Source organism: Lepus europaeus, chromosome 14 (assembly GCF_033115175.1).
Source record: "Lepus europaeus isolate LE1 chromosome 14, mLepTim1.pri, whole genome shotgun sequence".
NCBI classification, from domain to species: Eukaryota; Metazoa; Chordata; class Mammalia; order Lagomorpha; family Leporidae; genus Lepus; species Lepus europaeus.
In genome coordinates, this window is record NC_084840.1 from 31,513,925 (window position 1) to 31,531,197 (window position 17,273).

At 34.1% G+C, this 17,273-nt stretch overlaps 1 protein-coding gene across 1 annotated transcript in view; it reads left to right on the forward strand.

Annotated features, from left to right (window-relative positions):
• SPATA17 (spermatogenesis associated 17) overlaps positions 1 to 17,273 on the forward strand; it is a 291,772-nt gene that overhangs the window by 26,585 nt on the left and 247,914 nt on the right. Inside the window, exon 4 of the mRNA XM_062211329.1 lies at positions 8,503 to 8,553. Coding sequence (XP_062067313.1) covers positions 8,503 to 8,553 — 51 coding nt within the window. The remainder of the gene's footprint in view (positions 1 to 8,502; positions 8,554 to 17,273) is intronic.

Below are 17,273 nucleotides of genomic sequence, written 5' to 3' on the forward strand. Positions count from 1 at the left end.
TGAGGGTCAGAAGTGAACTTTGTTGTTTTGTAATCTCAAAGCTGATTATAGTTACAATGATAGCAAAATCAAAGATGTTTATAAGAAACGTAATGGAGTATTCAGTGATGCTTACAATAAATTCTTTGAGCTTTTTGAGTTTGTGATGATGTTAGGACACCTCCATGTGGTGGTATCTTGTAAGAAGATGCTGTCTCTCAGCACTGTCCGGATCATAATTATCACTCAACAAATATTTGTTAAACTACAGTATTGAGTGAAAGCTTAGATTAGGTCAGAACTGGAGACAAAGATTTCTACAGCTATCATCAAAAAATGATAGGAAAGTCTACCTAAAGAAAAGAATATCAGAATTTTAGAGTAGAGCGCTAGGAACTGAAGCTTGAATAATGCATTTGGTAGGACTTAGGATGAAAAAAGAGAATTAAAATAGAGAATAAAAAGGAAAGCAGAATGACAAAATATTGTAGAGTCCAGGGAAGAAAACTTGTAAGAAACTTGGAGTTGTCAATAGTCCAACTGTGATAAAGTTCAAACAAAAAGGACTGTGAAAAACAAACTCTTTATAAAAGCCCTGGATTTATAGAGAGACAGCCAGGAGTGGGTATTTATCCTAATAGTTAAAATGCCTGCATCCCATATTGGAACACTTGGGTTTTATATAGGTTGTAAGTCCCTGCCAGTGTGGAACTTAGGATGGAGCAGTGATGGATCAAGTAATTGGGTTCCAGCCACCCATGTGAGACACTTGGATTGTATTCCTGGCTTCTGGTGTCTGCCTCAGCACAGCCTGGCCCATTGCAGTTATTTGGGAGTGAATCAGCTGATGAGAGCTCTGCCATTCTGTTGCTCTCTCTCTCTGTCTCTCAAATAAATAAAACTTCTAACAAATAGAGAAACAACGTTCCTCAAAATGCTACTGAACCAGGTTTTAAATAGTTCTCACAATGATGTAAAATAGCTTATCAAGTCCTGAAGTGTCACGCATTCTCCACCACTGCAGCCTCATTAACCTGCAAGAATAGAGCTATTCTCATCTTCCTTCATGGTCTAACTCTTTCTTGCTTCCTATTTGGCTGTTGTTTTGGCTTGTTTTTCATTTCACCCTCCATTCAGGCCTTCCTGCTGACATTCATGTTGCTGTGTCTAGTACATAACACAGATTTATCTATCATAGGAGTCCTGGCCTGTTGGTTTACAGTCATGAAAACACTTTCCTATTGTTGAGGACTTGCTCTGATTCTTCTCTTTGTTAACAGTGAATTTATGTGTCACTTAGTGTGTGTGCTCAGTGCACCTGCTTTTCATCCATGCTGAAATCCTGCAATAATTTTCCTGTGAATGGTTATCCCATTGGACACTCAAATCGTTCTACTGTTTTAAACCTGTGTAGTATTGACCTCTCCTTACTGCTCACTGCTTTATTTCATAAATGATGAAATAAAAATTATCATTCTTGTAGACCAGAAAAATGTGGAAGTATTCTTTTTAAGATTTTATTTATTTATTTGAGAGGTAGAGTTACGGACAGTGAGAGGGAGAGACAGAGAGGCCTTCTGTCCACTGGTTTACCCCCCAAATGGCTGCAATGGCCGGAGCTGAGCCAGTCTGAAGCCAGGAGCTGGAAGCTTCTTCTGGGTCTTCCCATGCAGGTGCAGGGGCCCAAGGACTTGAGCCACCTTCCACTGTTTTCCCAGGCCATAGCAGAGAGCTGGACTAGAAGAGGGGTAGCCGGGACTAGAACCAGCACCCATATGGGATGCCGGCGCCGCAGGCAGAGGATTAACTTATTGCACCGCGGGCGCCAGCCCTGTAGATATTTTTCATTCGTCTTTTTTGAGTGTTCCCTGAGAAAATTTATCAATATGAACTATAGAGTATAGCTTGTATGATTTTAAATTTGTTGTTATCTTTATATTTTATCATTACAATTTACATTGTATTTAATATCAAATATGCCATTTTTTATGTTCATAGTTTGAGAGCAGGAAAATATAAAGGGTCTCACAATACAAGATTAATTCAAATAAATTGTCATTAAATAAATGTCTATGACTATAGTTCTAGATATTTCAACATTATCCTTTTAAATTGACATCCATTAGTAAATAACTTGTATGACAATTATCTTAATAGACAATTCATTTAAAATTTTTGTTGGACATATCAATAGCTTATAGTGGAACAATTTAGTTAATAAAGTTAATTATGTTTTTAAAAGATGTTATTGTTCAAGACATAAAAATTATTTATTACATTACTGAAAATGGAGACTCCAGTTATATTTGACTTTCCACTTTAATACTTCACATTCAGAACTTGAAAAGAAGTTTTAGTAGCTTTGAGTAAGACAGAAGACATTATCTACTATCACATTTCATTGTATGTTGTTATGATAAACCCCAGCAATCTGCTCTTACTATGGTTGGTAAGAAAAAATAAAGTATTCAATATCAGTGAATAATTTTAAAACTGGAGCCAGCGTTGTGGTGTAGCAGATAAAGCCTCTGCCTGTGACATCAGCATCCCGTATGGGCCCTGGTTCAAGTCCCAGCTGCTCCATTTCCAGTCCATCTACCTGCTTGAGACCCTGCCACCCATGAGGGGGACCTGGAAGAAGCTCCTGGCTCCTGGCTTCAGCCAGGCCCAAACCCGGAGATTGTAGCCTTTTGAGGGAGTAAACCATTTGATGAAAGATCTTTTCTCTGTCCTTCCCTCTCTTTCTGCAACTGTCACTTTCAAATAAGTAAATAAATTTTTAAAAGAAAAAAAGAAAACAGAAGAGAGATTGACATGGTAGCTTCTGTAGATATTTTTAGTTTTCTTCATTAGATGAATATTTTTGTATGGATGAAAAATGTCAAATTATTTGGATATTTCTCTTTATAGGACTTCAAAATCAGTTATTTAGATAATGCAAATTCTTCACCTTTTGGTGTAAGAAAAGAAACTGTAACATATGTACTTCTTTCCTTTAGCATCCTAACATTTTAAATAAACAACAAATGCAGGATATCCTAGACTGAGTTACTAATGTTAATTTAAAGCTTTAACATGTTTCATCATAGTTATGATTTGGTTCACTCATAGTTAGATTTGGTTCACTTGCTTCAAAGAAAAATTATTAGTAACTTGGAGAAAGAGCTTAATTGGTTTTTAATTCTTTTATTTTTATGGAAAAAGAAAGATTATTTGTAAATCAACTGTTGATAATGACCATATTCTTTTTGGTTGCCAGCAAACAAGGCAAAACATATGCATTGAATACTCCTGATTACTTGATAATAAATCATTTTAATGATTAAACTCAAAATTATGAAATGAGGGTGGCAGTGGTGTGGAAAATAACAAAGACTCTGGCTCATCAGATCTGTTATCCATATGTACATGGCTTCTAAAATTCTGTTGTCATCACTTTAATGCAGATATTTCCTTTGTATTGTCCAATCTTGAAAATAAAGCCAGATGATCTGATAAAGTTAATAGACTCAAAATTATAATAATAAATATGTATGACTTTGAATGTTCTTTTGAAATAGTGGACCATTTCCTCCCTGAAGCTCATCTTTTCTTGATTTCCAATCAAAATGCTCAGTAATAAAGGAAGGATTAAATAGCTTATGACATATTCATGTAACAAAATACTTTATAACCACTGTATATTGTGTTTGAAAATATGTAAAGAAGGAACTTAAAACTGAGGGAATGGAGAGCTTCTACTAGATCTGTCTAAATTAGGTAGAAAAAGCTTTCAATAGAAATTAAGCCACCAAGGATATAAGGAGGGGAATTTGCAGTCAGGAGGTGGAACATTTCTAGTTGGCAAAGTCTGGAGAATGTAATGAAAATAAAAGGCAAAACTGACGTAGAGGTCATTGGGACTGAGAAAGGAAAGCAATTGTGAGTTAAATAATTGAATGTGCTGTTCTCATGAAGTCTTAGGATAAGGGCAGCAGTTCTGATGAAGAGTATTACCTTTAGTTAGTTGTCAGTATCTTTATACCACATAATTGGAGCGGGTTGGGAAGGGCAAGAAAGATAGGAGGATAGTATGATCCAAAGGCCTAAAGAAGGATGACAACACCAAAAAGGGATATAGATTAATAGCTTCTTATGCTGCTTGGGGGTGATTACAGAAGCAGAGAAAAGATAGTTTCAGTTTCTCCTATAAATACTTGCAAGAAAAACAGGAGGGATAGGATTTGAATAGCTAGAAAGCAATGGTGAGACTTTTCAGTCTAGAGAAGTAAAATGAATATAGAAATGGAGAAGGGAAAATATGCACTAATTTGTTGGAATTGAGTTTTTTTTTTAAAGATTTATTAATTTTCAAGGCCAAGTGTTAGAAAGAAAAAAAAAGAGAGATTTTTCATTTGCTGGTTTACTCCTCAGATGATCGCAACAGTTGGGGCTGGGTCAGGCCAAAGTCAGGAACCTGGAACTCCATCTTGGTGTCCCACCTGGGTAGCAGGGGCACAGTCAATGGGTCCATCATCCACTGCTTTCCATACATATTAGCAGGGAGGTGGATCAATCAGAAGTAGAGCAGACAGGACATGCACCAGGGATCTGACATGAGACAGCAGCTTAACCTACTCTACCATAACCTCAGGCCCCTAACATTGAGTTTTAAGGGATGGGAGTAGTAATAGATAATTGGAAAAATTATTTATATTGAGATTATATCATGAACTTTAACTATCAATTTGACCTGTAAGAAAATGGTTCTCACCTATTGTTTGCTAGAATGTAATTCACAAGATAGAAGAAAACCAAAATATGAAAAAAAAGAAAAATGAAAATCAAATGATATACTCTTATCAATAATCATTACCCTACTAGAAAAATAAAAAGGTTAAGTGTTATGTGCCTAGCTTGTAACTTCATCTCAGTCTCACTCCTAATGATCCTAGTATTTACTCAAGTGTGTTAGTTACATCAGTTAGCTCAACTTAGGTATCTTTACCCAAAGCAATTGGAAATGATTAAAGAGCTATGCTTTTTGAAAATTATAGAAGGAATTGATAAAAGCAGTACTTCACAAAATCACTCAGCAAAGCTGTTTAGAATTGATTAAAAATAAAGACGTTATGAAGACTATAACTTCTTTAGTCATAGGAAAAGAATAATTGATAAAGCCCAGAGAATTATTAAAAATGCTGGATAGAAATAAGAATCAAATTCTTTTTTTTATTAAACTTTTATTTAATGAATATAAATTTCCAAAGTATAGCTTATGGGTTACAATGGCTTCCCCCTCCCATAACTTCCCTCCCGCCCGCAACCCTCCCCTTTCCCGCTCCCTTTCCCCTTCCATTCATGTAAAGATTCATTTTCAATTCTCTTTGTATACAGAAGATCAGTTTAGTATATATTAGGTAAAGATTTCAACATTCTTAATGTAAAATAGAAAATAAACAGCCACTTATAGTGGCTTTTTTAGTACTTAAAAGTTTGTCTTAAAAGCAAGAAAATACTCAAAATACTTAGCCATCTCAACAGCCTTAGTCATCAAAATTTGTGATCAACAAATCAGAAAGGACACCAACTATAAATAACAAATATATCCAATCTGGTCTAATTCTTCTGAATAGCAACACTGTCCAAAAGGTCCATGTGAATATTAACTAGCTAGACTATTATGTTTCCAGCAGGAATATATTCTCCATAAAAATGTCCAAAAGCCTTCTGAAAATTGAGCTAGAAGCTATGAAAATGGCTATACAACTAACAAATGGTTGATAGTATCAAATTCTGTTTTATTTTTGATCCCTGGAATTCTTCCTACTTGACCTGTTGTAAATGCAGGATGTCAATTCTCTTTATTCCGCTCTGCTTCTTTTCTTTTTCTCCTCATTTAGTTCATTGAGTAAACATTTGGTAATCTTCTATAATTGAGCATCATGTTTCCATTAGAATAAAATAGTCTATTCCTCCTATGCTTGATTTGCACCCTAGGTCTTTAGTCTTCCCTCTAAAGTAGACTTAGTACCTTGCTGATAAAGAAATATGAAACTAATAGATGGTAAAGAAAATAAGAATTTTGTTCCTGAGAAATTACAATAGCTTGTCATTTTTTACTAACATTTAGTAGCTACAATACTCTGTGTTTATCCAGTTGTATGCTATAGAAAAAAGCCTTTTAGCACAGTACTCTAGAAAATAATTTTAAGGACAAGGGCTTTTTTATGTTATATTTTAACTATTCATATAACTGAAAAGACAAATATTAATATGGCAAATTATCATTATCACCTAGGATGGAGAAAGAAAGAATGGATGATATTTCATGAAATGTTTGTGTCTATGTGTATCTCCTAAATAGCTTATATAAATTAATAGTTCATACTCATACACAAATTTTTTAGTATTTTAAAAGTTGTGATAAAATATTCATAACGTTAAATTTTATCTTTATCATCTAAGTGTACTATTCAGTGGCTTTAAGTACATTCGCATTGTTGTGAATCCATCTCCAGGACTTTTCCATCATTCCCAAACTGAAACTTTGCAACCATTAGATAATAATTCACTGCTTCCTGTTGCCCCTTTTAATGACCCTTCTACTTTCTGTCTGTGTGAATTTGAGTATTCTAGGTACCTCACATAAATGAATTATTTGTGTCACATACATATCTTAATACTTTTGAAAACATCTGAGCTTGAGTTGAGAATAAATGTAATTACTATAAAAATTATTCATTTGCGAATGATATGCTGAAAACCAAGTGCTTTCCCACCTTTTCATTACAGAATTTAGAATTCTTATGCTCAATATTTGCATCCTCTTTTGCATCATTTTATAATACAATTTAGCCTTTTATACTTTTTGGAATTGAAATTATAGTTAAATTACATACATACAGCAACAAAATATGTAAGTTAGTACTACCGATAACTCTTTTTATAATAACTCTCAGCTATGTCCAAAGTGCCTTCAGTACCTTATCTCATTTTAATCTTCTCAACAACAATGAAGCCTTGTGCTCTGCCTTGTGAAGATAGAAATCAGGACTGAGGAACTCCAAGTAAATTGTTTAATAGCTCCCAGCTGGTAAATAAAAATCAAGAATTGCTGCAGGTCTGAGGCTGAAAAGCCCACACATGCTCTCCACTTTAAACAATGACATGGCAAAGATAAGAATCCTTTATTTTTTCTGATTCAAATATTGGAAATGCTTTCCAATATTTATTTCCTTTAAAAAGGATATTTAATGCCAACATCTGCTTCAATACGACTTGAAATATAATATAATATTATGGTAAATATTTTAGGTCACCTCAAATCCAAGATTTATGCCTTGCTTGCTGTTACAAAGAAAGAGAATTTAAAATGAAGTAACATCATTGTGTTCATTTGTAAATAACATATTGCAGCCAACTGTTTCTTAATTGCTCAGACTGTTGATAAATAATCCAGCCCTGCTGCTCTCCACAGACAATTTGCTTTGGATCAGACCCGACAATTCAAGCAACACTAATTACCGCGAAACCCTTGGATATGAATCCCTGTTTGTCACAGTGCAGAGAATCCCTTTAGAAAGGGTTAAGTTGCTTTTCTCTGATATAACCTGGAACTTAAAATCTATTACCTGGGCTCCAGTTATATTAATTTAATGAATTTTGCTTGAGGAAATATGAATAATGCTTATCACCTTGAAAAAGTATTTTTTCATTGCTGTTACTGTTTACTGTTATGAGCTATGTTAATTTTATATTTTAATTAAAAGAGCAGATGTGAAAGCTTTATTTAAAGCAATATTGTTGTTGAAATAAGATACATTGCTAAAAATAATTTACTATAACAAATATGTGTACTTTGACAAGTATGTCTTTACCAGAAAGAAACCAAGACATTAGGAAGTCTTTACTATATCAAGGGATTGGCTGTAAGATGATATCATTGTATTTATGATTTTATGGTGTTAAAATGAATATTAAATGAAACAAAATTCACAAGGATTACTCAGGAGGCAGCTAAGTACATAACATTTTGCATAGATGGTTAGAAGGCTCAATTTTGCTCCATCACTGCATCCATATCCTTGAACGATTTCGACTGAAGACAGCATTTCTTTGAATTTTTCATTAAACCAGACGTCTTGAAATATGAATTCCTTTTATGTTTCTGTGAGTTTTGGCTAAAAGAACCCCAGTGAATAAATCATACAATACTACGTGTCACCAGCACTTGTGAATATTTCTGCTTTGTTATTCTATTCTCAGTAGAGCACCATTGATTATCAAACTCAGCGGAGAGCATTTTATGATCATATATCTCCATTAGCTCCTAGTTTGACTACCATAGATTTTTCTGGTTAAGCTTGCATTATGTATTAGGAAGCCTATCTCTTCAATACAAAGTTTGATTTCATTTTTCTAAGCCTAGAACTCTTATTATGTATTATGTATAAAGATTCTTATCTTTTATATGTAAAAATAGGCTGCACTGTCTTTGTGTAACTGAAATGTATGCCATCTTTTTTTTTTCTTGATTCACAGGTAGCGTATTATACTATGAAGATGAATCTCTACAATGCAATGGCTGTCAGGGTAAATATTTCTTTACTTGTTAAACAAATGAAAAGTCAATTGTGCCCTGAATTCTCTTTTAATAAAATGAGCAAAGCAGAATAATGCAAATTTGATTGATATGCTAATGGAAATGAGAGAAAAGAGTACATAGTTAAAAAGTTACTTATGCTAAATAATCTTGTTGGTATTAAAAATTAGAGTGAAATGTAAAATGTGTAATTATAAATGCTTAAGTTTAAGAATGTTAAATATCTCTGAGCCACAACTAGAAAAAGACTGTAGATATTAATGCAAAAATGTATTAGTTTGCATGTGTCATATAGAATATTGTGATAAATAGATGAACATGGTTCTGGAATATAAGATTGTTGCTCAATACAAATCAATTAGAAATTATTCATATGATTTAACAGTAATAAAGCCAATTTCCAGCTTAGAAGATTTATTTTTTCACTTCTATGTTCATTTTTCTGTGCTATTTTTAATAGAAAACTGAATTTAGCAATTATGGGCCTTGAACTTGGTTTATGTAGATTTTAGGAATGGATATAACAAAAATATTTCTTTTGTTTCAGACAATATAATAACATCTTAATTGCTAAACTATTATAAATGGAAAAATTTGTTAAATGAATTTCACTGCTAATACCTATGTTACCTTAGTCTCTTTCATTAATCCAGTAGTTTTTCTGTAAATAAATGATGTTATTTCAGATGAAGCATGGCAATAAATGCTTTCTGAAAAGTCCTGCATTGAACCAAGGAAGGTGAATTAGCATTATTCAGACTATTTGTATTGTTTTGAAACAAGTGCTTTTCTCTATAAGGATGAGTATACTGGGAGCATAGGTCAGGGACAGTCTACAGCCTCTTTCTGCCCAAGTCTCTGCTCTCCTGGAGACTGAAGCAAAAACAAGAGAAAAAAAGTAGATTTCCTTGCTGCTTCTCCCAAGACGGAAGCAAATACTTCAGCTGCAGTGAGGTATTTACCATTCTCAGCAACATTCATATGGGAAAGCAATTTGATTTTCTTCTTTTAATGAGATTGCTTTAGCCTGGGAATTGAGCAGATTTTAATTCTCTGTACAGTCCAGCCCTCCTGAAGACTTAACCTCCAAGTCTAAGACTTAGATTTTTTAAAATCTGCTTACTTTGTATTTAGGTGTGTCTCCCATGTAAAAGTAGATGACTGAGAACCTAAAGCAGTTATTGACTAATGACTTACCTAGTTCTTAGATTCCCAGGGGAGATTACGGACCCTCTTCCCTATCTTCTGTACTGCTAGAGAGAGGCATAGAAGAGAGCATTAGAAAAGTGCATATTTTTATTTGGTACTTAGCTCCAAATCTTCATACTGAATTCTGATCTGGCTTGGAGCATTAATGTTTCTCTTACCTAAGAAACTCACATCAGTGCAAGCCACTTGGAAGACAGTGTTTTTGTTTTGTTTTTCTTGTTTTTACTTATTTCAACATCAAACTAAGAGCATTAGCTCTTAACAGGGATTATCAAATGTCAGTTTGTCTTTGATTAACATCATTAAACAAGGTTGAGCTTTTTTTTTTTTTTTTTTTGACAGGCAGATTTAGACAGTGAGAGAGAGAGAGAGAGAGAGAGAGAGACAGAGAGAAAGGCCTTCCTTTCTGTTGGTTCACCCCCCAAATGGCCGCCACAGCCGGCGCGCTGCACTGATCTGAAGCCAGGAACTAGATGCTTCCTCCTGGTCTCCCATGTGGGTGCAGGGCCCAAGCACCTGGGCCATCCTCCACTGCCTTCCCGGGCCACAGCAGAGAGCCGGACTGGAAGAGGAGCAACTGGGACAGAATCCAGAGCGCCAACCAGGACTAGAACCTGGTGTGCTGGCGCCACAGGTGAAGGATTAGCCTAGTGAGCCGTGGCCCGGCCAAGGTTGAGCTTTTAAGTGAGTTTAATTTTGGAAAACAGCAAAGGTTGAACAAATCTCTTGTCCTTTTTTGTTTTGAAATCAGCTTATCAAAAAGAAAAGGAAAAAAAAAAAAAGTCTTCCTTACAGATAGTGCACAAGGGTGCTTGTGCTGCGTTTGCTTCCCTATGGCAAAGTAGATACATCCCCACTAAACTCTCTTTACTTCACCAGTGTTAGCTGAATTGCCTGTCTCTACTGTTTGTTCCACTGATCACTGGAAAAAAATGATTGCTGATGCTACAGCTTGTCTGCTTCCTCCAGGACCTGAACTTTGTCCTGCAGACAGTATCTTTTTAACATTTTCTCCTGGGAATAGGCTGAATTCAGGGTAGGACATTCTCTGCTCTACTAACAAATCATGCCACCCTTTCACACCATTTCCCCATGTCACATCTTTCCAGACTTGCCGACACCTTCCTATGAAAGAAAAACTTGTTTCCTGATTAATGTTTGTAAATCTTATTTTCAAATTTAATTCAGTGACTGGACTGAATGTATTTGTAAGTGCTCTAAATTTTTTGCTTTCTGCAGGAGTGAGTGACTGAAGGGAACAATGTGTCGTCCACATACCTTTGTGTTGTACCCCTTGAAGATTACAACTCATATTGGATACCAGTACTTGAGATTTTACCTCTAATAACTATAACTTTGCTTTCTCAGTTCAAGCTACCAAATAACTTTCTCCAAAATCACTACTCTATTAATAGTTTGAAATGGGTGGCTGTGAATATCCAAGAAGAAGAACCTCTAAGTTAACAGATAATTAACAAAAATATATATGGACAGATGCACATTTACTTAAATTATGAATAGGAACTTTGCATACAAAAAATAAGAAAAAATGTTATCTTGATTGTTCACATGACAAGTAAATTATACTCTGTTGTCCTAGGGGCTAGTGGAAGTTTCTGAACAGAGAGGAGCTTTACAAATTTATTCATAGCCTAGTTATCTATAAATAGATGCCACTCTTTAGTAATGAAGAACAAAAATTCACATATGTGATTTTGCTTTAAGTGATAGTTATTAATATCTTGATTTTCTGCATTTATTTTTAGAAGAGTCATCTCTTCTCTAAAGACGTTACAATTTTCTTATTCTCCTTGGTTTGATCATTCCATTTTTTATGTCAATATTTTATCATCAACATACTTCTGTTATAGAACCTGTAAGAGTGTATTATCCTTACTAATTTACATGCCTAGCTCCACCCATTACACACTGGAAGTCCCTTGAGGCCCAGGGCCCATCTTTTTCATCTTTGTGTCTCAATGGCTGACTTGTAGTAGATGCGAAAATAAATCCCTGATTTAGTCAATTAATACTGGCCCATTCTTTACTAAACAAGAAATTAAATAAATCTTTGCTTTATTTATTTATTTATTTATTTATTTATTTATTGCTCTAAGTCCATACATGCCTTGTTATATTGAAGTCTTTGCTGGGGGGATATTTAAGCCTCTGTTGATTACCTGATTAGGCTAAATGGGAAGCGTAAATTAGACATTTTAAGGTAAAATTTGGTTAGTGTAGTTCATATATGAATGGAAGACCTCATAAGATTTAATCCTTTGCCAAAGTATCATGCAGACAGGTTTGAAGGAGGGTTGTTATGATATAAGCTACTGTCAGAACCCACACTATTGCCTTGGTGTTGATTTGCTGCTAGGCCAGTGACAGTCAATTAATGCAGCCATAAATTGCATTGTGAATTTTTATCTTAGCTCTGGAGCCATATTCCTCTTGTTTCTCTATGGAACACATTATTTTCTCTTTTAGTCTTTAATTTGACTTTATTCCAGATTAGGTTTCTGCTTTTTCTTTTTGGAGCAATTTTGAGCACTGTGATGTGGATTCCATTTGAATTTGGCCACCAACTTTTATTTTCAGTTCTTTTTGATTGGATAGTTTTCTGTATCTGAAAATTCCATGAAGTAAATTAGTTGCTCAACTCATTTCTTTCCCAATTTTATTTCCTCTTGTAGCCTATGATAGAACTGACCCTCCTATTTCTGATGTTAGTGAGCATGTAGGTATAGCAGTGAGCATGTTGTCATCTACTTCCCATCAAATACTGCACCTAGAAAGTCAGATTTCCTGACAGTAGTGTAAGGATAAGGGCAATGGAAAGCTTATTTAAAATATCTCCAGGTAGTCAAAACTGCAGTTTGAAGGGATTCATTCAACCTAAGGTCTGTAACCATTCCCTTTGCCCAGCACCTTGATTCAAGATTCTTAGTATTTAGAGTTTTCTCTACCTTATAGCCTATGCTTACTGGCTGACACCATCCAAGAGGAAGTCTCGTATGGAATTACACCTCTTACACCTTATTCTTCCATTTAGTGAGGGAAAATTACACAAGGCCATGATTACAAACATTCAGCCTCAGTGGGATGATTCTAGATTCTGGAATTTAATTCCCAAGGATAAAATGACATAGCAGGTAGCTACTTGAATGCACCTTAATGAATCTTAATGCAGAAGATCTCTGTGTTTCTGGGGCCAGGCAAGAAAAGAGGGCCATATCACATAGTGCCAAATATGGTAAGTCAGAAGTATTGGTAAAAACTCTAACAATAATTAGCAATTGTATAGCAGTTACTACTCTAGAGGCATAATTCTATGTATTTTAAATACTGTAATTCTTCTTTGTAATCCTCACAGCCAACTAACTATTGGAGAGGTTTATTCCATTATGATTATAATGAGAAAAAAAGAAATGGAATCATAGAAAGATATCTTTCCTAGGATCACACAGCTAGTAAGTGAGTGTTACAAACTGAACCCAGGATATCTGGCACCCACATGCTTGTCAATTCTGGTCACCTGTAATCCTGCCTTTATCTTTTCCTTTTCTCAAAATCTAGATAAAAGCAACACTATGAACACTAAACCAAGCCTTTAGGGAATTTTTTTTACTCACGCCCTAGGTTTCCTGCTGATCCTATGACATAAAAAATTTATTGGCATCCTTACTGGTAGTACATTTTACTTAGAGAATCTTGAATTTAGAGATAATTAGTAACAGATTCAGTTGAATCAACCCTACACAGTGTCACATTCTTCCCCTTGTAGCAGAACTGGATGATTTAGCATGACAAACTTCACCACATAAAACAATATAGAGGCTGTGGACTTTACGTTTTCCTATTGCCAACATCAAGATTGTCACCTCTTATCACTGTAAATGAAATATGCTTCTTGCTACAATTTTAAGTAGATTTTATAGAAGATAATAGAAAATGATAAGAAAAAGAAATTCTGTCTTTTCTACGCTGTTTGGAGTCTAACGTGCAGATTTTTGTGATCTGCAGTCTGTATTTGATGGTATTTGTAGCTCTACCATGCTTGATTTTTACCCTGACACATTAATGGAAAAGAAAATGAAGTTCTAACTTTATTATAACTTTGGGAGCCACAAAAAATTGTTACTAGGACTGCTATATGCAACTGTTAATTCCCCACTGCTAAAATAATGTTTATAATATACTGACCTCCAATAAACTAAGCATAATATGAGTATGTAATCTGAATTAGATTTGGAAATTAGTAAAAGTAGCTATCTGGGAAACATTTATTCCTTCTGATACCTTTGAAAAGTTGCAATTTGATCATCTGATATACCTTCGGTCCTTATTTGCTTTACTTTTAAATCCTAGGACAACTGGCACAATATCATATAAATGCAGATATTAAAAACTACAAGGATACAGCATCTTAGCCACATATAAGATATCTATCATACTTTTCCCTTTCAAAGATCTATAAGAAATGAGAAATGGTAATAATATAAACTCAGAGTTTTCAGGATATACAGATATGCATTAATGAGCTTTTTCTCACTGCAATGAAGCACCAGAAGTTCTACCTTCAACAAGAGGTTCATTTAGCTGACAGTTTTGGAGGCTGAAAGTCCAAACAGCAAGAAAAGCTGGTGAAAACCCCATGGCTGGTGGAAATAGCACATGTAAAAGATCAGGTGTGAAGATGGAATGAAGCAAGAAAGGGTGGAGCCAGGCTTGATTCTTTTATAACAACCCTATCATGAGTCGCATGGGCCAAAAGATAAATACCATAATCCTGCTAGAGAGCAGTACCTGCAGGGACCCAAGAATACAGTAGTAGGCCCCATCTCTTAATGGTTCCATAGCACCTACCATACCACCAGTCCAGAGAATCCAGCCTCTAAGCACATGAACCTTTGGGGACACCCAGATCATTTCTAAACTATAACAAATTGTAATTGATTGTTTCAAGTAGAATTCCTTTACCCCTGGAGTCTTTCTAGATGGTTGTTGATCAATCACATATACTTAGTGAAACTATGCTTGATCTAAAACATTGCATTTATTTAAATGATTTAATTTGATTTTAGAATTCCAAAATGTTTTAATTTAGATTGAAATTCTCACTTTAAGGAAAATAAAAACTTTAATAATAAATGGAACACAAATATAAAGATCACCTGAAGCAACAAATACGCAAAGTACTATAACTTTATTATTTCCTCTTACAACTCCAGAGCTATATAATAAAAATTTTAGTTTACAAAACTTAATCACAATTAAAATATTAAGTAATCATTTTCTTTATTATCTCTGGAATACTATATATATACAGAAAAGATTACATAGCAGTTTTACTTAAAGATGAGTTAATATGTATCAGATATATATGAAGGAAGCTCCATCCATCTCAGTCTCCTAAACTGTTGTCCTATTTTCATATTTATAAAACTATGAAGTAAACATTTACATTTAGAATTAGGACCATAAGGAAGTTAGATAGATGGAAATTGATAGGTAAATTAATTCAGAAAAGGGGTAATAAAAGTCTCTTGTATATTGGATATTACATTACAATTCTAGGAATAGAAAATAAATAACATGTAGTTTTACTCATACAAAAATACCCCAGAATATGAGCCTAAAAAAGAAGAGAGGAAACCATACCAAATTTTTACCTGATGATGAAGAGATATTTCAATGTTCTATTACCATGAAAAAGAATGTTTTTCTTCTTGCTATTTCTTGTACCAAAATTATTGTGAGATTACATTGATCTGTAGAGAATGAGGAAGTATGAAGTCATGTAGAATGAGGAAACAATATTAAAGGGAAGTAACTACATGTGAAATTATTCAATTTTTTTCTAAAATATTTAAGATTTTCATTTCTATTCAAATGTATGAAAAATGTTTTCATATATGTTTCCATATACTATATGTATACTTTTGAATGACAATGCAGCAACATCTTGAATGAAAACAGGTTATATAATTTCTTTATTGCTCTTTATTAAGCTATCTTTGAAAAGTTAGTGAACTCACGCTTCTGTGCTCACTGTATTGTCTTCTGGAATGTTGAACATTTTAATAAACAAAAGTTTAATTGTGAATAACTGAGTTCTACTTCATGAATAGTAGATAGATTTTTATAAGTGAATTTCTTTTTCATATCTTCATTCTAACTATAGGAAATAAGGTTTCTTTCCTCTTTTTTGAGCATTTTAAGGGTGCTAATGGAATTTCAGGAATGAAAGTAAACACAATGCAGGGAAAATCTTTTCTATGAGCAGATGGCTTTTGATATATCAAGGTTTTGCCATTTGTTTTAGTGCTTAAATAAACATTATTTATAAGACCACTTACATTTTGATGTTACTTAATGAGGAATATGCATCATTGATTTGACTAGCTTAAGAGGTCATTTAGAACTTGCCTGTTAACAAGCTGTAATCTGCTGAGCATACAATGACTTTGTTCAAAATTATCTATTCAGAGCTGATCAATGACAATAATTGTTTTATACCAATCACTTCTGAAATTTGCTAATTACTTTGAAGGACATGAATACTAGTTCTCCTGCTCCTATTTTGGAAAATGGTAACCCAGTCACCTTGAAATAGTAACAGATGTAATCAAAATTTATCTTGCTTCTTGAAAATAGTTTTTTTTTTTAAAGTTGAAAGTTTATTCATTAGTAATGAAATATTAAGAGAAAACTTAGGCAAAACTCAAGTCACTCATTCTTGTAGCAGGAGATATAGTAAAATCTCTATATATTATATCTTATTATATACATTAACTATTGGTTAAACTGGGCTCTGTAGAATCTAAGAAAATGTTATCTTTTAAATTCAAGTACAAACATACACACACATCATATTTATCTTTAAACAGTATATGTGTAAGATGTTAAATTAAAAAACAAGTGATTTAACTTAAGACTGACCTGGATTTGTATCCTGACTCTGCCATTTACTCTTTAACTGATTATGTGACCTTGAATTAATTACTTAACCTCAGTTTCTTCATTTTTAACATGGAGATCATGCCCCATTCACAAGGATATTGTGTGAATTAAAGCAGTTTGCATAATACCTGGCTCAAGAGTGGAGCTCCATAAATTTAAGATTCTTCATTTCAGTGATGGCAGCTTCTTCACCCACTCAAACGCTCAGTTTTTACTAGCTCTTTATACCCTCTCATCACTCACAAACCACTTAAAGTGTGGCTTTAATTTATACTTTAGTGTGGGTGACTTTTAATTTGATACCTTAACTATCACTTACTTATTATGTCCTTTAATACCCAATTGTGAACAAAAGGATTTGTCTTGGAAGGGAATTGTAGCCTGCCTGCCTTTGGGTAGAGGCCTAGGGTGTTAGGGAATTAAAAGGTTCTCTAATATTAAACCAATTGTAGCTTCTCTGGTTGCGCTTGGTAATATTTCCAGTAGTTGCTGAGTTTGGAGAGGACAGAAGCCCAGGGCACTGGTTTTTTCTTATAAT